This window comes from Rhinoraja longicauda, chromosome 18, assembly GCF_053455715.1.
Source record: "Rhinoraja longicauda isolate Sanriku21f chromosome 18, sRhiLon1.1, whole genome shotgun sequence".
Taxonomy (NCBI): Eukaryota; Metazoa; Chordata; class Chondrichthyes; order Rajiformes; family Arhynchobatidae; genus Rhinoraja; species Rhinoraja longicauda.
Window position 1 is genome coordinate 18,089,529 of NC_135970.1, and position 23,053 is coordinate 18,112,581.

Consider the following 23,053-nt stretch of genomic DNA (forward strand, 5'->3'; position numbering starts at 1 on the left):
TGGCCCCTTGTTCTGGACTCCCCCAACATTGGGAACATGTTTCCTGCCTCTAATGTGTCCAATCCCCTAATTATCTTATATGTTTCAATAAGATCCCCCCTCATCCTTCTAAATTCCAGTGTATACAAGCCAGATAAGATTTATTTTATTTTTAAGAAAAACAATGCCATTTATTTTAAAGAACAAACTCAATTTTCCCATATCACGGTGGGAACCCAATGAGGAATAGGCCCAATGAGTCCACTTGGTCTAGTTATTTCCTAATATTGTATTACTGCATATTTCAATCCAAGCCTTAAAACTGTCATCACCTTTTAATTTTATTCATATCGAATTCAGTTCTATACTTCTGTTATTTAAAATAGCTAAAACAAAAGAGGATCCATGGAATAATTAGGTATACCATTTCATCCAATGCTGGACTTCCTTTGTCAACTTTTCGAATGCTAGCCTCGGATAGTTCTACCAATTCCTCTTGCAACCACACAAGCTTTCTAAGAAACATTTCATTGTCTGTAAATGACATCATAGCAGGTCAACACAAAGAGCTTCGTTTTCAGGAGGCAGAAGCAATCCAAGCCAACCATGTCAAGTAAATATTACCTAAGTCGCCAATGCCACAGCTTTTCTTTACTCCCTGCACACACTTATGACCTTGCTGCTCATAATATTCTCCTCCCACAATTCACACTACTCCTTTTTCTTATTTGCGCATTCAACACAAATTCACTTGCCCATTCCTCACATCTTCGAGACTACTCTCTAGACTTTAATATCAAAATTAACAAATTCTCTAAATCTTCAACTGTCTCCCACATTTCCCTTCTTTCAGGCTGATGTTAACTTATGTTCATAAATGATAGGAGCAGAAAGAGGCCATTCGGCCCATCAAGTCTACCCACCCTTCAATCGTGGCTGATCTATCTTTCCCTCTCAACTCCATTCTCCTGCCTTCTCCTCATAACCCCAAATCCATACTAATTAAAAATCTATCAATCTCTGCCGTAAAAATTGCTATATACAACACATCTATTAGAATGGAAATGGCACTGGAGGCCATTTGGCCCTCTAAATCAGCTTTCTATGAGATGAATGCTGATCTCACTTTAGCTGAAACACTGCAAATTTTTCAATTCAATTACTTTTTGTAAGATACATGCAGAAACTGTCTCTGACACGTCAGATGGTGCATTCCATATACTCATTGCTAGTAAAAATATTTTCTTCAGGTGAGGTTTGCCAATCTGTGTACTGTGATCTTCATCCTTGCACCAACATAAAGTTTCTCCCTATGTCCTTCAATTGAGCCAAATGATAGAGTTGCTTAAAATAACATCTCTTCAATAAAGGTGGCTTTACGTACACTTGCCTTTATCAACAAGGTTATTGAGTAGAGGAGTTGGAACATGATGTTAGTTGTACAAGACACTGATGAGACCATATTTGGAATATTGTGTGCAGTTCCTGCTATAGGAAGGATGCCGTTAAGCTGAAGACGGTGCAAAAAAAATTCAGCAGGATGTTACCAGGGTTTGTGTCATAATGATAGGCAGGTACTTTTTTCCTGGATCGTAAGAAGGTGACCTTATAGAAGTATACAAAACCTTCTGAGACACAGATAATGTAAATGGTCACAGCCCCCCTCCCCAAGGTACAGGAGTCCAGAACTAGAGCATGTAGGTTTAAAGTGAGAGGGGGAGATTTAAAAGAGATCCGAGCAGCAATTTCTTCACAGAGGGTGTTGTTTTTAAATTGAGGAAATTGTACAGGCGGGTACAATGTTGATGTTTAAAGTCATTTAGACAGGTACATGGTAGAGGTATATTTGCTTTTCATTCTGGATTTGTTTTCAGTGACGAGGAATCGATTTCTGCCTTGCCATTGAATGACATTTCACAGGGGGCAGAATTCTGTGAGGGTGGCAAAAGGAGAAACACTAATGGTATTGAATAAACACGCTATCTTATAACCTAAACGACTACAAGAGTTGAAGACTGGGTTTAGACATAATATTGTTTTATTAGCCTCTCATCAGATCAGATAATGAACTGTTAAGTCCACTGTCATTTATTTTTCATTTTATTAGCATGTTAAATTAACTAGCCATAATTAAACAACAAACATAATTCATGCAAAGGGCTGTCCAATATTTTAATTAGGTATTGCAAACAGAAATGTTCTGCATACTCATCAGGGCTAACACTAGTGGTTAGAGAAAAGGAGCCAACATTTCAAGTTAACATCAGAACCCTGAAATATTATTTCTCTCACAATAGATGCTGCCTGCCCCACACTTCCAGCATTTTCTGTCTTTATTCTGAATTTTCAGACTCTATTGTATTTTGCTTGAGGCTCAGTTATTTTAAGGTTTCGTATTAAATAATATAGCATATAAATTGGTCTCCATCGCCCTGTTCTTTTCAATGAATTCCTCCAACTTTAGGTACTAATGGTGTTTCATTCCTATTCAAAGTGTAACCATTCAGGCTGGATGAATGCTGAGTGGATGCATGAATATGGCCACACCGGTATAGTCAGTAGATCCCCATCACCTCTTCCCTTTCTACCATCCAAAGACTCAAAAAAACTTTTCAATGAAGCAACAATTCACTAAGACCTCTTCCAATCTAATACGTTGAAATTGGCATTGACAATATGGTCTCCTCCATATTAGACCAAACACAGATTGGCTAACTGCTTTTTAGAGTATCTGCATTCAGTCCACCAGGATGATTCTGATCTTCCACTTCCTTGCTCGTTTAATTCTCCTACCTACTCTCACTCTGACCTAGCTCACTGTAGCTTCCTGCACTACTTTACTAAATGGCCGATGTAAGCTTAAACAAGGTTTAACATGGTTTTATCTTCCATGCTCTCACCATCTCCAGTGACTAAAGCTCTGCCATAATAACACCATGACAGAGGTTTTTACTTCCATGATAATAAATCAGCATAGGTACACAAGCCTCATCCCTGTGCCATTACCTCCAATTATGTGCGAAAGATGGTTTAATTGATGTACTTGCCAGATGAATAACTGGCAGTGCACAGAAGCTGAAATACTGGCATTTATATTGTAGTTGTGTCAAATGTAAAAGAGTGGGCCATTCAAATGTTATTTCTACACCCCTCACGTGGCTTTATGGGTGGGAGAGGAATAGCAGTAGGGGTGAAAAGGGAGATGAAGTCTTCTTCACTGATCTTGACCATGTGTGGGAAGAAGTCTAATGACCTCGGACTAAGTCCAAGTCTCTGTGTTTTTGCTCCTATCACTGTTTACCTCTGTGGTATCCATCCACTACTGCTTAACTGTTTTGTCTGTTTCATGCCACATTCATACTGCTTTCTGTGGGTTGAGAAAAAGGGTGACCTACTCCCTTCCAAACTCTGAACACTTTAGAGAAGGTGATGGCAGAGTTGTTCCAAATAATTTCTGCCTGACTACCACACACCCCACCCCACTTCAAGAAAGACAGCTCGGGTTCAATTATCATTCATTTGCTCCAGTTTGTGTTAGTCACTCCAGAAAGTGGAGAGCACCAATTGTTATAAGGCAGGTGACTGTTGCAATCATGATACTGAAGACCACACTCAAATGTCCAGCAAGAACCCCTCAAGCTTTAGCAGGCTACAGCTAAATACATATTGGAGGACCAGAGCACATTTTGTAGTGCTGTTCAATTTCTCCCCAATCATATTCCTACAAAAACAAAAACTCCTGTAAATTAATTTATAGACCTTGTGAAGGATTGTGGAAAGAGCAGGAAACTGAGACTACTTTGATAGGTCTTTCAAAGAGCTTTCAAAGCTACAAGGTAATCACATTCTTTTGTGCTGTATGATTCTATAATCACTACACCCTTAACAAAAGCCCTCTTATGTAAATCTAATCTTCACTTGTAAAGACCCTGCATTCTGCAGCATTGTATTGTTGTAATGGGATAATAAAATCTGGCAGTAGACTGCAATCCAACAATTTTACCAAAAACTAAAATTTAAAAAGGTAGCAAGTAGTTCTCAATTCAAATAGATCCAAAAGGGATGTGAAAAATTCGTGTCATACCTAGACTCCTAAGCAGACTGACGGCCGTAATGGGGTCAGTGCAGGCAAGAATTGACCCAAACATCATGCCAACGTACCAATCCCAGTTGAATGTGTAAACCTTAACAGCCAAAAGAGCAATCATTGCACCACTCAGGACCAAACCGGGACCAGCCAAAAGCACCACCTGTCAGAAATTCAGCCAGTGGGAGATTAAATATTAGACTATTTTCAATACATTATTTTTCCATCTCAAAACAGTACAACACTCGTTACTTTAAATTAAATATATACAGCCCCCTTATGATTCAGTGCATTTATCTGGCAAAATAATGTTTTTATATAACATTGTTGCATGTTCAATCCAAATATTAACATTCACTTAGATCATCTCAATTGAAGAATGTTATAATTTGCCTCAATAATCTGATTTTCCCTTAATCAGCTACCAAAAAATCCTTGCTAGAAATAACATGAGTAGTGGCAGACAGATAAAAATTGGAGTGGGGTTGGTCTTTCTTCCTAGATGACCTGGTTAAACAAAACTTTTGCTTGATTGAATAAGAACCAATTAGTTTGGCTAACAGACCAACTGGAAAGGTGTGGCTTTATACATTCTAAAGACTCAACACCTTCACGATAGACGGATAAAAAGATTAACTAGGGAGATGTGCATCGCTTGTTCCGATTGTCCAGAATTGCCACCAAAAAAATTGCTTTTATCCAATTTCTCTCTGCTGTTGTAGGAATTTAATCCAGCAACACTGATACACCAACAATATAGCCAGAGACAAAGCCAGGCAAGTGACAGGTGATTGAGGTTTTTGATTGGCAGATGGGTGGACAAAGGCCAGAGACAAATAGATGAAAAAAGGGTGTAAAATAAGGAAAGAAAAAGGATTTGGGGGGGGAGGTGGAGTGAATGTGAATGGGGAACTGAATAGTGGGAGAAATTAGTGCATATCGGATGGGGCACAGGGAAGAGAGGAGGAGGGGGGGGGGTTGGATTGTTACCTAAAATTAAACATTTTAGATGTTCACACTGTTGGTTTGTATGGTTTCTAAGCAGATTATAAAGTGCTCTAATTTGCGTGTGGCCTCACTCTGGCAATGGAGAAGGCCCATGATGAAAAAATTAGTATGCCTACTAATTGGAGAATGGGAGTTAAAATGGTTAGCAACCGGAAAATCTAGTAGGCCTTGGCAGACTGAGGGCAAGTGTTCAGTGAAACAGTCACCTACTTTATACTGTATTTGGTTGTGCCAATGTAAAGGGGGCCACATTTGGGGAGCACTGAAAGCAGTAGATGAAATCAGGGCAGGTGGATGTTAACCTTTGTCTCACTAATGATTATGTATTCAAATCATCATGGAACTTGGAACACTAACTGGAAGTTATGGTATTCATTCTATTCTTTCTAAATGATGCAAGCTAGACTTGGTAAATGCTATCAAAGAAACCTTGAAAAATTGCTATATACAACACATCTATTAGAATGGAAATGGCACTGGAGGCCATTTGGCCCTCTAAATCAGCTTTCTATGAGATGAATGCTGATCTCACTTTAGCTGAAACACTGCAAATTTTTCAATTCAATTACTTTTTGTAAGATACATTCAGAAACTGTCTCTGACACGTCAGATGGTGCATTCCATATACTCATTGCTAGTAAAAATATTTTCTTCAGGTGAGGTTTGCCAATCTGTGTACTGTGATCTTCATCCTTGCACCAACATAAAGTTTCTCCCTATGTCCTTCAATTGAGCCAAATGATAGAGTTGCTTAAAATAACATCTCTTCAATAAAGGTGGCTTTACGTACACTTGCCTTTATCAACAAGGTTATTGAGTAGAGGAGTTGGAACATGATGTTAGTTGTACAAGACACTGATGAGACCATATTTGGAATATTGTGTGCAGTTCCTGCTATAGGAAGGATGCCGTTAAGCTGAAGACGGTGCAAAAAAAATTCAGCAGGATGTTACCAGGGTTTGTGTCATAATGATAGGCAGGTACTTTTTTCCTGGATCGTAAGAAGGTGACCTTATAGAAGTATACAAAACCTTCTGAGACACAGATAATGTAAATGGTCACAGCCCCCCTCCCCAAGGTACAGGAGTCCAGAACTAGAGCGTGTAGGTTTAAAGTGAGAGGGGGAGATTTAAAAGAGATCCGAGCAGCAATTTCTTCACAGAGGGTGTTGTTTTTAAATTGAGGAAATTGTACAGGCGGGTACAATGTTGATGTTTAAAGTCATTTAGACAGGTACATGGTTAGAGATATATTTGCTTTTCATTCTGGATTTGTTTTCAGTGACGAGGAATCGATTTCTGCCTTGCCATTGAATGACATTTCACAGGGGGCAGAATTCACTGTCTGTGAGGGTGGCAAAAGGAGAAACACTAATGGTATTGAATAAACACGCTATCTTATAACCTAAACGACTACAAGAGTTGAAGACTGGGTTTAGACATAATATTGTTTTATTAGCCTCTCATCAGATCAGATAATGAACTGTTAAGTCCACTGTCATTTATTTTTCATTTTATTAGCATGTTAAATTAACTAGCCATAATTAAACAACAAACATAATTCATGCAAAGGGCTGTCCAATATTTTAATTAGGTATTGCAAACAGAAATGTTCTGCATACTCATCAGGGCTAACACTAGTGGTTAGAGAAAAGGAGCCAACATTTCAAGTTAACATCAGAACCCTGAAATATTATTTCTCTCACAATAGATGCTGCCTGCCCCACACTTCCAGCATTTTCTGTCTTTATTCTGAATTTTCAGACTCTATTGTATTTTGCTTGAGGCTCAGTTATTTTAAGGTTTCGTATTAAATAATATAGCATATAAATTGGTCTCCATCGCCCTGTTCTTTTCAATGAATTCCTCCAACTTTAGGTACTAACGGTGTTTCATTCCTATTCAAAGTGTAGCCATTCAGGCTGGATGAATGCTGAGTGGATGCATGAATATGGCCACACCGGTATAGTCAGTAGATCCCCATCACCTCTTCCCTTTCTACCATCCAAAGACTCAAAAAAACTTTTCAATGAAGCAACAATTCACTAAGACCTCTTCCAATCTAATACGTTGAAATTGGCATTGACAATATGGTCTCCTCCATATTAGACCAAACACAGATTGGCTAACTGCTTTTTAGAGTATCTGCATTCAGTCCACCAGGATGATTCTGATCTTCCACTTCCTTGCTCGTTTAATTCTCCTACCTACTCTCACTCTGACCTAGCTCACTGTAGCTTCCTGCACTACTTTACTAAATGGCCGATGTAAGCTTAAACAAGGTTTAACATGGTTTTATCTTCCATGCTCTCACCATCTCCAGTGACTAAAGCTCTGCCATAATAACACCATGACAGAGGTTTTTACTTCCATGATAATAAATCAGCATAGGTACACAAGCCTCATCCCTGTGCCATTACCTCCAATTATGTGCGAAAGATGGTTTAATTGATGTACTTGCCAGATGAATAACTGGCAGTGCACAGAAGCTGAAATACTGGCATTTATATTGTAGTTGTGTCAAATGTAAAAGAGTGGGCCATTCAAATGTTATTTCTACACCCCTCACGTGGCTTTATGGGTGGGAGAGGAATAGCAGTAGGGGTGAAAAGGGAGATGAAGTCTTCTTCACTGATCTTGACCATGTGTGGGAAGAAGTCTAATGACCTCGGACTAAGTCCAAGTCTCTGTTGTTTTTGCTCCTATCACTGTTTACCTCTGTGGTATCCATCCACTACTGCTTAACTGTTTTGTCTGTTTCATGCCACATTCATACTGCTTTCTGTGGGTTGAGAAAAAGGGTGACCTACTCCCTTCCAAACTCTGAACACTTTAGAGAAGGTGATGGCAGAGTTGTTCCAAATAATTTCTGCCTGACTACCACACACCCCACCCCACTTCAAGAAAGACAGCTCGGGTTCAATTATCATTCATTTGCTCCAGTTTGTGTTAGTCACTCCAGAAAGTGGAGAGCACCAATTGTTATAAGGCAGGTGACTGTTGCAATCATGATACTGAAGACCACACTCAAATGTCCAGCAAGAACCCCTCAAGCTTTAGCAGGCTACAGCTAAATACATATTGGAGGACCAGAGCACATTTTGTAGTGCTGTTCAATTTCTCCCCAATCATATTCCTACAAAAACAAAAACTCCTGTAAATTAATTTATAGACCTTGTGAAGGATTGTGGAAAGAGCAGGAAACTGAGACTACTTTGATAGGTCTTTCAAAGAGCTTTCAAAGCTACAAGGTAATCACATTCTTTTGTGCTGTATGATTCTATAATCACTACACCCTTAACAAAAGCCCTCTTATGTAAATCTAATCTTCACTTGTAAAGACCCTGCATTCTGCAGCATTGTATTGTTGTAATGGGATAATAAAATCTGGCAGTAGACTGCAATCCAACAATTTTACCAAAAACTAAAATTTAAAAAGGTAGCAAGTAGTTCTCAATTCAAATAGATCCAAAAGGGATGTGAAAAATTTGTGTCATACCTAGACGCCTAAGCAGACTGACGGCCGTAATGGGGTCAGTGCAGGCAAGAATTGACCCAAACATCATGCCAACGTACCAATCCCAGTTGAATGTGTAAACCTTAACAGCCAAAAGAGCAATCATTGCACCACTCAGGACCAAACCGGGACCAGCCAAAAGCACCACCTGTCAGAAATTCAGCCAGTGGGAGATTAAATATTAGACTATTTTCAATACATTATTTTTCCATCTCAAAACAGTACAACACTCGTTACTTTAAATTAAATATATACAGCCCCCTTATGATTCAGTGCATTTATCTGGCAAAATAATGTTTTTATATAACATTGTTGCATGTTCAATCCAAATATTAACATTCACAGATCATCTCAATTGAAGAATGTTATAATTTGCCTCAATAATCTGATTTTCCCTTAATCAGCTACCAAAAAATCCTTGCTAGAAATAACATGAGTAGTGGCAGACAGATAAAAATTGGAGTGGGGTTGGTCTTTCTTCCTAGATGACCTGGTTAAACAAAACTTTTGCTTGATTGAATAAGAACCAATTAGTTTGGCTAACAGACCAACTGGAAAGGTGTGGCTTTATACGTTCTAAAGACTCAACACCTTCACGATAGACGGATAAAAAGATTAACTAGGGAGATGTGCATCGCTTGTTCCGATTGTCCAGAATTGCCACCAAAAAAATTGCTTTTATCCAATTTCTCTCTGCTGTTGTAGGAATTTAATCCAGCAACACTGATACACCAACAATATAGCCAGAGACAAAGCCAGGCAAGTGACAGGTGATTGAGGTATATATGCCAAATGGGAATAGCTCAGTTATAAAACTAGGCTTGGACAAATTGGTCCGAGGTCATGTGTGTGCTTGTAGAAGAAAAAATAAAATCTCCAAATACTTAATTACGGTTGTAATTAAATAAGGTAACGAAAGGGTGTGCGGATGTGGCAATTGGCATCGCTTGTTGACCAGCTGCAGAGCAAAACAGGTTTCAGACACGTTATTTCCTAGAATGTGTTTATTGTCTGGGAATGCATAGCGTTGATGAACAAAACACAACAGCAATAGCTGGGTAGACCACCTGCACAGCGAGCCGCTAGAAGCGCAGAAACGTTGCAGACAATGGCAGCTTATGATTGGCTCGGGGAGGGGGCAGTGGTGCGGTCTGCTTGAAAGAGATAGAATAATGTCAAGATTCCCTTGTATTATGTTTGACTTGTATTAACCATCCGTTGTTGAATAAGAACAAACAAAAAGTATAATGACTAATGAAATTATTAATTCCCATTCAGTAGATAGTAATAACAGGAAAACATATAGCCAAGGACGGAGTATATTTTCATATAATTGTATCTAACAAAAAGTTGTTTACTGCACTGTATAACTGCCAGCTAATTCTGCTGCAAAGACAGAACTGGTGAGCAGTTAACTGCTGCCATATCTCCATGATATGATGCAATAAAGCCTTTGAAGCGAAACTCAGTCTCCGTTTTTCCTTTAATTTTCCTCTAAGTTAATTTCCTCGACAGTGCTGCATGACACAATCTTCTGCCGACTAAAAGGTGAAGATTTCTTAACTCTGGAATATTCCAGTAATTTTTTTCTTTCTTTTAAAACCCTATGCATCTTTTCTAATGTGCGGTGAAATGGACACAACACTCAAGTTGTGGCTGATCTGGCATCTTACAAAGGTTTGCTATAACTTTCTTTCTTTTGAACTTCTGTGACCTTGATCCAGTGGTTTTTAGCTGCTTTCGCTTCCTGTCCCATCACCGTCAAAAAGTTATGCACTTACTTTAGGATTGCACCTTGACTTGACTTGTTCTTTAAAATTCATCACTTCACATTATATTTAAAATTTCCACGTGTATACCAGTTCAACCAGTATAGGGGGATTGCACGGCAGGCGAGGTCACGGCCCCTGACCCGTACTGTTGCCACGCAACGCCTTCTGGAGTGCAAGCAGTGAACTTCAGGTAAGCACTTACTATGGCTGCCATTGAAGAGTTGGGATATTTGCTTAGTCTTTTTCTTCTATTTTATGTTTGGAATGACTTCTGTTGTGGAACAATTCATCAGTCCTAATTTGAGAGGGTGTTGCAGTTGAATGGTGCAGCTCTTTGGCCCCTCACCACTCCTACTGGCCCTCCAGCCCTTCTCCCCGCTCACCGTCTCTGTCAGCCAGGCTCCGTTTCCACAGCCGGCACTCAACACCTCGAGGCTGGGGCTGCCGAGCACAGCCGTGGCCCGGTCCTCCTCCTCGGCTCCCAGCGCCCAGTCCAGCTCTCACTGCTGCTCGGCCTCCACTGCTGATCGGCCTCTCCCCAGCTACTCTTCCTCTTCGGGCTCGACACTCCGCTCCTCCTCCTCTTTCACCGCCTTCTTCTCCAAGGCAGTCGAGCATGGCTCCCTGGGCCCTTCGCCCTCAGGCCCCAGCGGGTCACCGACCTCCAGCTCTCGCTGCTTTTGCCCCTGCAGACCCACCAGGTCCCTCGGCTCGGGTTCTTCCCGCTGCTCCTCCCAGCTCGCTCAACCCCGTCCTTTCCTCCTCCTCTTCTTCAACCCCCGCCAGCCGGTCGGCGGTCCCCTGCTTCTCAGCCTTGTGCTCCTGCCTCCCTTCCTGGCCGCATTTCCCCTTCTCCCGCCGGCTGGCCAGACGTCTTCCCAGCTGCTTCCTGCGGCCGCGGGCCTTGCAGCCCTTCTCCCGGTTCCTCTTCCTCCGCCGAATCCTCCAGGTTCTTCCCATTTTATACAGCACAAAAATTGACCATTTTGGCTTTTTTTTTTGCAAGGTAAGAACGTGTTGCATGTTACTAGTGTATGCCGGAAACTGCCATGTATTCCTGATGGCAATCCCCCTATACTAGTGACTGTCTGAAGACTTATCACAATCTTCCCAAATCTTAAATAATCAGCAAATTTTGATTTTGTCCCTTGCATGGCCTTGTCCAAGCACTCAACATAAGCAGTGATCTCAGCACCAACATTTAGCCAATACAACAGTCTCTCTTCCTCCAATCAAAACAAAGAATTCCCACCACAATAATGCTTTGCAACATTTAGCTAATTTTATTATTTTACTGCTCCATCCCCCAACCACATTTTGGAAAATCTGGCAACCTGACTAACTGAAGCAGGTGGATACAGTACAGAAAGCCATACAGTACTGTTCCAAGAAAACAATGATTGCCTTGTCAACTCATTTGAGTTAGTAGACTGGTACAGATTCGGGGACCAATCCAAGGTGTACCACTGTCGTCAGAGATTTCATCAGTAGGCGTGTAGAGGAATGAATGGCCAAGATGACATACAAAATGTTCTCTGACCGGAAACTATAGATAAACCCCAAGATCCATTTCCAGGTGAAATGCTTGTTCAGCATTCTGGCCAAACAATCCTGGACAGTACAAGAAATCTAATTATGACCCCCTGCAAAGCCATCAAGGATGCCAAGAAATTATTCCGGTCCTCGCAAGATTCCCAGGATAATTACACGGATACCCGTCTATTGTGGCAAGGATTGCATGACCGGGCTATAAAGTAAATTAGTATTGCTGGTAACAACGTGCTCCCATACCCCTTGACGAGATCAATACAGTCTATGTTTGCTTTGTACAGGTCAGCCACATAACTTCACCCACCCCAACAGTCTGTATCAAGTCCTTCTCACAGATGACAAATTGGCCTTCCTGGGACTGAACCCGTAGGAAACTACAGACTCGGATGGAGTCCCCAGCCACATCCTCAAGACTTGCGCAGACCATCTTTAGCCTCTTGCTGCTCCATTTGGAGGTCCTGTGTGCTTTAATTAGACAACTAACATCCTGGTGGCACAGAAAAGCAAGGTAGCATGCCTTAATGACTACCATTCTGTGGCTCTGACATCTACCAGCTTCGGGGCACTGGTCATGGCACACATGAACTTCAGGTTCCCATAGAGCATTGATCCACTGCAGTTCGCCTACTGTTGCAACAGGTCCACTGCCGATGCCATCTCCCTGGCCTTACCCACATCGCTGGAACATCTGGATAAAGAGGACACCTTGGTCAAACTCCTATTTATTGACTGTAGCTCCACCTTCAAAATCATATCCCAACCAAACTCATCTCAAGCTCCTGGATCTAGGAGTCAGCACCGTATTTTGCAAATGGATTTTTGACTTCCTGACTCATAGATTACTATCAGAGAACATAGGCAGAAAAACCTCCACACCAGTGCCTTGCAAGGATGCTTTCACAGTTCCTTATGATACTCTCCATGCACCCCACGACTACACGGCCAAATTCCGCTCTAACTCCAGTTTACAGATAATACCACCTTCGTGGGCAGGATCTTAGACAATGATGAAATGGAGTACAGGTAGGAAGTAGAGAGCATAGATAAATACTATCAAGACAATCTTTTCCCCAATGTCAGCAAGACTAGGGAGTTAGTCTATTGACTTCAGGAAAGGAGGTGGCGCACACACCCCAGTCAGCTTCAATGGTGCTGAAGTGGAGATGGTCAAGATCATCAAGTTTCTTGGTGAGAATATCATCATCTAAACTGGACAAACCACAATGAAGCGATGGCCAGGAAAGTACATCATCTCCTCTACTTCCTCAGAAGATAAAGGAAGTTTTGCATGTGTACAACACGTTTACCAATGTCTACAGATGCAGTACAGAAAACATACTGTCAGGATTGGCAACAACTCTGCCCAGGACTGCAAGAAATTGCAGAGAGTTGAGGATTTAGCCCGGTCTATCACATAAATCAGCACATCCCCCTCATCAACTCCACCTACACGTCATGCTGCAAAACACAAAATGCTAGTCAGGAATGGAATCCATTCCCTCCCCAGATCTGCCTGACCTGCTGAGTTCTACCTGCTGAGTTCTACCAGCACTGTGTTAGAACATAGAACTGTACATCACAGGAATGGACCCGATAGCCCACAATGTTTGTCCTGAACATGATGCCAAGTTAAGCTGATCTCATCTGCCTGTAAGTGATCCATAGCCCTTTATTCCCTGCACTTCCACGTACCTATCTAAAAGCCACTTATCGACTATCGTATCTGCCTCCACCACCATCCCTGGCAATGCGCTCCAAGCTCCCACTATTATTGGTCCTTCTATTGCCTGCTTGAGTTCTTTCCTACTCACTTTGTATTCCTCATGTCTGACACCATCTTCTTAAACCTCACATACGCCTCCTTTTTCTTCATGACCAAGTTTACAACCTCCATGGTCATCCACGGTTCCCTTACCTTGATGTCCTTTTCCCTCCTCCTTAATGGAACATGCTGATCCTGCACTTTGATTAGCTGACTTTAAACGACTCCCACGTCATCTGTGAACTTGCCCAATAAAAACTGCTCCCAATGTACCCTCCTTAGCTCCTGCCGTACCAATATAATCTGCCTTGTCTCAATTAAGTACCTCCGTCCAACATCCAGACATTCCCTATTCAAACATTTATGGAGCTATGATCACCATCTCCAAAATGCTCTTCCACTGTAACAGTCACCTGGCATTACCCAATACAAGGTACAATTATGGATCTCAAGTCGAACGGTCCACATACTGTTTAAGGAAACCTTCCTGGATACACCTTACAAATTCTGTCACATCTAATCCTCTTGCCCCGAGTATGTCCCAGTCAATATTGGGGGAAGTTAACGTCACCCATGGCAACAACACTGTGGTTCTTGCATCCTTCTGTAATCTTTCTACATATCCTCTATCTCCAACTGGCTATTGGCTGGACTATAATATAATTCCATTGGAGTAATTGCTCCTTTCTTGTTTTCGAGCTCAACCCATAATTACTCAGTAGACACCCTCCAGAATATCCACTCTGAGCAACATTCTCCCTGATTACTAAAGCAACTCCACTTCTTTTAACTCCATCTATCTCGTCCAAAACATCGAAACTAAGCCACATTGAGCTTTTAGTTTCCGTAATTGCCACTTCATAATTCAAAGCATTAAAACAAGCTCCAAGTTGATCAACCTTTCCCACAATACTCCTTGCATTGAAATAAACACAATTTTGCCCTTCATTATCCCCATAATCATGAACCTCTCCCTGCCTGCCCTTCGTTTGAGACTCACTTGTCATAACCTCTACTTTCTCATCAGCCCTTCCATTTGCTGACTTGCTGCTCTGGTTCCCATCCTTCCGCCATTCTAGTTTAAACTTTCCCTCGCTCCCATGCAATGTTATTTTGCTTGAGATTCCAGCATCTGCAGTTTCTTGTATCTACACTTCACGCTGCTTTGGGAAAGCAGCGATCGAAGTCAACGGCAATTTTTCCCCATTCCTAGTGGGCAGAAGATACAAAAGGTTGAAAGCATGTACAATGCCCTCCTTAATGTTTGGGACAAAGACCCATCATTTATTTATTTGCCTCTGTACTGCACAATTTGAGATTTGTTCTCGAAAAAAAATCACATGTGGTTAAAGTATACATTGTCAGATTTTATCAAAGGCCATTTTTACACATTTTGGTTTCACCCATGTAGAAAAAACAGCAATGTTTATACATAGTCCCCCCATTTCAGGGCACCATAATGTTTGGGACACAGCAATGTCATGTAAATAAAAGTATTCATGTTTAGTATTTTGTTGCATATTGATTGATTGATTGATTGATTGATGCATTTATTGTCATTCAAAAATAAATTTGTAAGAGATGTCGTTGCCATACAGTCATAACAATAAAAAGCAAACAAAACACACAATTATATAAATTTAACATAAACATCCATTACAGTGACTCTCCTCCAGGCACCTCCTCACTGCGATGGAAGGTAAAAAGTCTGATCTCTTCCTTGCTTCTTCTCCCGCGGTCAGCCAGTCAAACTGCTGCGTCAAGGCGATCGAGGCTCCCAACTTTTTGAAGCCCCCGCCGGGCGATGGAAGATCCTGCGAACGGGCCGATTCGACCCTTGCAATTCGGGCCAGTCGAAGCTGCTATGGCTGGAGCTCCCGAAAAGTCGGTCGCCAACCAGGGACCAGCGAGCACCCGATGTTACAGTCCAGAGAGCCCGCGGCTGAAGCCTCCGAAGTAGTCGCAGCCGCAGTCACAGAGCTACCACAGCCTCCGAAAGTCAGCCAGCTCAGAGATGGTAAGTCCACAGGGGCTCTGCGACCGGAGCCCTCAAGGTCAATCCCAGCAGGAGGCCGCCAACTACTCGATGTTAGGCAGTAGCGCGAACAGAGATACGACACGGAAAAAGGTTGCATTTCCATTGAAGAGATTTAAAAAAGATTCCCCCCCCTTAATACACAGCTTAAAATAGACTATTACATACATCTAACGCTGACGATAGGCAAAGAAAGAAGAAAGACAGACTGCAGGCGAGCCGCTGCCGCAGACGCGGCGCCGCCCCTCAATGCAATGACTGCTTGAAGTCTGCAATTCATGGACATTACCAGTTCCTGGGTGTCTTTTCTGGTGACAATAGACAATAGACAATAGGTGTAGGAGTAGGCCATTCAGCCCTTCGAGCCAGCACCGCCATTCAATGCGATCATGGCTGATCACTATCAATCAGTACCCCGTTCCTGCCTTCTCCCCATACCCCCTCACTCCGCTATCCTTAAGAGCTCTATCCAGCTCTCTCTTGAAAGCATCCAACGAACTGGCCTCCACTGCCTTCTGAGGCAGAGAATTCCACACCTTCACCACCCTCTGACTGAAAAAGTTCTTCCTCATCTCCGTTCTAAATGGCCTACCCCTTATTCTCAAACTGTGGCCCCTTGTTCTGGACTCCCCCAACATTGGGAACATGTTATCTGCCTCTAATGTGTCCAATCCCCTAATTATCTTATATGTTTCAATAAGATCCCCCCTCATCCTTCTAAATTCCAGTGTATACAAGCCCAATCGCTCCAGCCTTTCAACATACGACAGTCCCGCCATTCCGGGAATTAATCTAGTGAACCTACGCTGCACGCCCTCCATAGCAAGAATATCCTTCCTCAAATTTGGAGACCAAAACTGCACACAGTACTCCAGGTGCGGTCTCACCAGGGCCCGGTACAACTGTAGAAGGACCTCTTTGCTCCTATACTCAACTCCTCTTGTTACGAAGGCCAACATTCCATTGGCTTTCTTCACTGCCTGCTGAACCTGCATGCTTCCTTTCATTGACTGATGCACTAGGACACCCAGATCTCGTTGAACTCCCCCTCCTCCTAACTTGACACCATTCAGATAATAATCTGCCTTTCTATTCTTACTTCCAAAGTGAATAACCTCACACTTATCTACATTAAACTGCATCTGCCATGTATCCGCCCACTCACACAACCTGTCCAGGTCACCCTGCAGCCTTATTGCATCTTCCTCACAATTCACACTACCCCCCAACTTAGTATCATCTGCAAATTTGCTAATGGTACTTTTAATCCCTTCGTCTAAGTCATTAATGTATATCGTAAATAGCTGGGGTCCCAGCACCGAACCTTGCGGTACCCCACTGGTCACTGCCTGCCATTCCGAAAGGGACCCATTTATCCCCACTCTTTGCTTTCTGTCTGTTAACCAATTTTCTATCCATGTCAGTACCCTACCCCCAATACCATGTGCCCTAATTTTGCCCACTAATCTCCTATGTGGGACCTTGTCGAAGGCTTTCTGAAAGTCGAGGTACACCACATCCACTGACTCTCCCTTGTCAATTTTCCTAGTTACATCCTCAAAAAATTCCAGTAGATTTGTCAAGCATGATTTCCCCTTCGTAAATCCATGCTGACTCGGAACGATCCCGTTACTGCTATCCAAATGCTCAGCAATTTCGTCTTTTATAATTGACTCCAGCATTTTCCCCACCACTGATGTCAGACTAACTGGTCTATAATTACCCGTTTTCTCTCTCCCTCCTTTCTTAAAAAGTGGGATAACATTTGCTATTCTCCAATCCACAGGAACTGATCCTGAATCTATAGAACATTGAAAAATGATCTCCAATGCTTCCACTATTTCTAGAGCCACCTCCTTAAGTACTCTGGGATGCAGACCATCAGGCCCTGGGGATTTATCAGCCTTCAGTCCCATCAGTCTACCCAAAACCATTTCCTGCCTAATGTGGATTTCCTTCAGTTCCTCCATCACCCTAGGTTCTCCAGCCCCTAGAACATTTGGGAGATTGTGTGTATCTTCCTCAGTGAAGACAGATCCAAAGTAACGGTTTAACTCGTCTGCCATTTCTTTGTTCCCCATAATAAATTCCCCTGCTTCTGTCTTCAAGGGACCCACATTTGCCTTGACTATTTTTTTCCTCTTCACGTACCTAAAAAAACTTTTGCTATCCTCCTTTATATTATTGGCTAGTTTACCCTCGTACCTCATCTTTTCTCCTCGTATTGCCTTTTTAGTTAACTTTTGTTGCTCTTTAAAAGAGTCCCAATCCTCTGTCTTCCCACTCTTCTTTGCTATGTTATACTTCCTCTCCTTAATTTTTATGCTGTCCCTGACTTCCCTTGTCAGCCACAGGTGTCTCTTACTCCCCTTAGAGTCTTTCCACCTCTTTGGAATAAATTGATCCTGCAACCTCTGCATTATTCCCAGGAATACCTGCCATTGCTGTTCTACCGTCTTCCCTGCTAGGGCCTCCTTCCAATCAATTTTGGCCAGCTCCCGCCTCATGCCTCTGTAATCCCCTTTGCTATACTGTAATACCGACACTTCCGATTTTCCCTTCTGCCTTTCCATTTGCAGAGTAAAACTTATCATGTTGTGATCACTGCCTCCTAATGGCTCTTTTACCTCTAGTCCCCTTATCAGATCAGGATCATTACACAACACTAAATCCAGAATTGCCTTCTCCCTGGTAGGCTCCAGTACAAGCTGTTCTAAGAATCCATCTCGAAGGCACTCTACAAACTCTCTTTCCTGGGGTCCATTTCCAACCTGATTTTCCCAGTCTACCTGCATGTTGAAATCTCCCATAACCACCGTAGCATTACATTTTTGACACGCCAATTTTATCTCCTGATTTAACTTGCACCCTAAGTCGAGGCTACTGTTTGGGGGCCTATAGATAACTCCCATTAGGGTCTTTTTACCCTTACAATTTCTCATTTCTATCCATACTGATTCAACATCTCCTGATTCTATGTCACCCCTTGCAAGGGAATGAATATCATTCCTTACCATCAGAGCAACCCCACCCCCTCTGCCCACCTGTCTGTCTTTTCTATACGTTGTGTACCCCTGAATATTCAGTTCCCAGCCCTGGTCCTCTTGTAGCCATGTCTCAGTGATCCCTACAACATCATACTTGCCCATGACTAACTGAGCCTCAAGCTCATCCACTTTATTTTTTATACTACGCGCATTTAAGTACAACACTTTAACTTCTGTATTTACCTCCCCTCTCACATCGTTCACAATTGGCCCTGCCCTTAATTTCTTTTCCGCTCTAGAACTTCTGTTCCCATTCTTCCGAGAGTCTTTTGCAATATCTCCTGTATTCCCTTTTACCTCATCTTCATATTCACAATTTGTTAACCCCTCCCCCCCACTACTTAGTTTAAAGCCACAGGTGTCACACTAGCAAACCTGCCTGCCAGAATGTTTTTCCCCCTGCTGTTAAGATGCAACCCGTCCCTTTTGTACAAGTCACCCCTAGCCCAGAAGAGATCCCAGTGGTCCAGAAATCTAAATCCCTGCTCTCTGCACCAGTCCCTCAGCCATAAATTCATACCCTCTATCTCTCTGTTCCTGGCCTCACCAGCACGAGGTACCGGTAGCAGTCCAGAGATAACTACCTTCGACGTCCTACTTCTCAGCGTTTTTCCCAACTCTCTAAACTCCCGCTGTAGCACCTCCTTCCTCTTCCGCCCGACGTCATTCGTGCCCACGTGCACAACGACTTCAGGTTGATCGCCTTCCCTCGCTAGGATTTTCTGAAGCCGGTCTGTGATGTGTTGAACCCTGGCACCAGGGAGGCAACAGACCATCCTCAAGTCCCTCCTGCTGCCACAGAATCTTCTATCCGTCCCTCGGACTATGGAGTCACCGACCACTACGGCTCTTCCAGACTTCGGTCTCCCCTGTCGTGTATCCTTGCCAACAGGTCCGCCACTCGGACTGGAAACGTCTTCTGCCCCGACAGTTCCCAAGAGGGTATACCTATTTGCAATAGGCACAGCCACTGGGGTCTCCTGTAGTCCACGTCCACTCCCCCCGGAAACAGTCTCCCACCTTCGCTCGACCTGGACCCTTGGCGTGACAGCCTCACAATAGGTCCTGTCGAGGAAACTCTCGCATTCCCGGATGGCCCTGAGGTCATCCAACTGCCTCTCCAACTCCACCACACGTCCCTTCAGGAGCTGCACCTGGACACAGTTCTTGCAGGTGTAGCTCCCAGAAGCTCCCGCGACGTCCCTGTCTTCCCACATCCTGCAGGAAACACACCGCACCAACTTTTCCGCCATCACCTTGTGCCTATAACCAGCTCTGGCTTAAAACAATGGTATCCTCCTCACCTCAGCCTCCTCGCCAAAGACTCGCAGCCAAAGACTCGCACTTTTCTCACTGGGCACTTCCCTCACTGGGCACTTCCCTCACTGGGCACTTCCCTCACTGGGCACTTCCCTCACTGGGCACTTCCCTCACTGGGCACTTCCCTCACTGGGCACTTCCCTCACTGGGCACTTCCCTCACTGGGCACTTCCCTCACTGGGCACTTCCCTCACTGGGCACTTCCCTCACTGGGCTGCACCCTTTTGTGAGCCTTGCTTATATCACCAATTTAAATTGCCTGATTGTCCAATTTACCTGACTTCTCACTTAAACTGCCTGTTGAACTGTGATTAGCACTTACTTTACTGCTCAGCCAACGGGCGTCCTTGCTCTGCTCCCGGACTTTTCAAATTGACTACTACTTCCTTTTGGCGCTCTTTTTAAACTGCCTGTTCAACTGTGATTAGCACTTACTTTACTGCTCAGCCAACGGGCGTCCTTGCTCTGCTCCCGGACTTTTCAAATTGACTACTACTTCCTTTTGGCGCTCTTTTTAAACTGCCTGTTCAACTGTGATTAGCACTTACTTTACTGCTCAGCCAACGGGCGTCCTTGCTCTGCTCCCGGACTTTTCAAATTGACTACTACTTCCTTTTGGCGCTCTTTTTAAACTGCCTGTTCAACTGTGATTAGCACTTACTTTACTGCTCAGCCAATGGGCGTCCTTGCTCTGCTCCCGGACTTTTCAAATTGACTACTACTTCCTTTTGGCGCTCTTTTTAAACTGCCTGTTCAACTGTGATTAGCACTTACTTTACTGCTCAGCCAACGGGCTTCCTTGCTCTGCTCCCGGACTCCGCCAAGCCTGTATTGCAGCCATCTTTAGCTTATGCTTGTTTTGGGGGCTAGTCCCCTTCAGTTTTCTCTTCAGCATATAAAAGGCATGCTCAATTGGGTTCAGATTGGGTGATTGACTTGGCCACTCAAGAATTGACCATTTTTTAGTTTTGAAAAACCTCTTTGTTGCTTTAGCAGTATGTTTCGGATCATTGTCTTGCTGTAGAATGAACCGTCGGCCAATGAGTTTTGAGGCATTTGTGTGAACTTGAGAATTCATTATGCTACTACCATCAGCAGTTGTATCATCAATGAAGATAAGTGAGTCAGTACCTTCAGCAGCCATACATGCCCAGACCATAACACCCCCACCACCGTGTTTCACAGATGAGGTGGTATGCTTTGGATCTTAGGCAGTTCCTTCTCTCCTCCATACTTTGCTCTTGCCATCACTCTGATATAAGTTAATCTTCATCTCATCTGTCCACAAGACCTTTCTCCAGAACTGCGGTTGCTCTTTTAAGTGCTTCTTGGCAAACTGTAACCTCACCATCCTATTTTTGCAGCTAACCAGTGGTTTGCATTTTGCAGTGTGGCCTCTGTATTTCTGTTCATGGAGTCTTCTGTGGACGGTGGTCATTGACAAATCCACACCTTACTCCTGAAGAGTGTTTCTGATCTGTTGGACTGGTGTTTGGGGATTTTTCTTTACTACAGAAAGAATTCTTCTGTCATCAACTGCGGAGGTCGTCCTTGGCTTGCCAGTCCCTTTGCGATTAGTAAGCTCACCAGTGCTCTCTTTCTTCTTAATGATGTTCCAAACAGTTGATTTTGCCAAGCCAAAGGTTTGGCTGGTGCTTCTAACGGTTTTATTCTTGTTTCTCAGTCGCATAATGGCTTCTTTGACTTTCATTGGCACAACTTTGGTCCGCATGTTGATAAACAGCAATAAAACTTTCCATAGGTGATGGAAAGACTGGAGGAAAGACTAAGTGCTGAGAGCTCTCTTATACCTGCATTAAGGAGACAATTAAACACACCTGAGCAATTACAAACACCTGTGAAGCCAGGTGTTCCAAACATTACGGTGCCCTGAAATGAAGGGATTATGTATAAACACTGCTGTGATTTCTACATGGTGAAACCAAAATGTATAAAAATGGCCTTTAATAAATTCTGACAATGTGCACCTTAACCACATGTGATTTTTTTTTCTATTACAAATCTCAAATTGTGGAGTACAGAGGCAAATAAATAAATGATGGGTCTTTGTCCCAAACATTATGGAGGGCATTGGATATCAGAATACTTAGCAGTTCTCAAACTCGAGGTGCAGTCTCACTCTCCCAACCTACCTCATTGCAGTTATTGCACTTTGTTTTATCAGCACTGGTATTTTATCTTTGCACTTCCTGTTTTACTTGTGTATGGCTTAATTGTACTCATGAATTGTATGATTTGACTGCATAGCATCCAAACAGTTTTTCACAGTGCCTCTGAACGTGTGACAATAACGTAAACCAATATCTTCACCATGTGTTCTGCACAGCCCTTATTAATTCCATTGCAATGTCACAAAATGTCATGTTTGTTAAATTCAATTTGCTTTTTAAAAAATTCAGTATTGGCTTCCATTAACTACTCCATTCTCATCCAAATCAACATTATTGTTTGTCACAGATTATTGTTTTTAAAAGTTTCCTCCATTACAAAGGATAAAACTGGATGGCTTGTAATTTGGCTGCCCTTTTCTTAACAAAATCTGCAATTTTCTGATACTTTGGCATCAACCCGTTTTTCATTGTTGTGTTCGGCCCCCTGCAACCTCAATGCCTTTGCATCAAAGGATATATTGCATGCAGACCAAATTTAATTTAAGTACATCCAGTATTTCTACTTCTTCCTGCTGCCGAGTCTTCTGTGCCGCATCCCATAGTATTTTTCAGTTTGGATAAGCTAAGATTATTATGGCCTGTCGTTTCCCTATTGACTTTTGCTCCACTTAATCAACATCATTGCCCAGTATCTGATGCAACAAGGCCTCCTTCCTCGTCAGGCCAAGAATATATACTGATGTAGACAGATGTGCTAAACATTCTTACATTTTTTAATACTTTTCACTATTACTATCACAGTCCATTTGGTAGAAGTAACACTAAACATGGGAATGGAGCCTGT

At 42.8% G+C, this 23,053-nt stretch overlaps 2 protein-coding genes across 2 annotated transcripts in view; one reads left to right on the forward strand and one right to left on the reverse strand.

Annotated features, from left to right (window-relative positions):
• Positions 1-23,053, forward strand: part of LOC144602290 (galanin peptides-like) — a 411,360-nt gene that overhangs the window by 336,927 nt on the left and 51,380 nt on the right. The window lies entirely within an intron of this gene.
• LOC144602286 (sperm-specific sodium:proton exchanger-like) overlaps positions 1-23,053 on the reverse strand; it is a 159,929-nt gene that overhangs the window by 120,100 nt on the left and 16,776 nt on the right. The window contains exon 4 of the mRNA XM_078415200.1: positions 4,064-4,229. Within this exon, the coding sequence (XP_078271326.1) occupies positions 4,064-4,229 (166 nt within the window). The remainder of the gene's footprint in view (positions 1-4,063; positions 4,230-23,053) is intronic.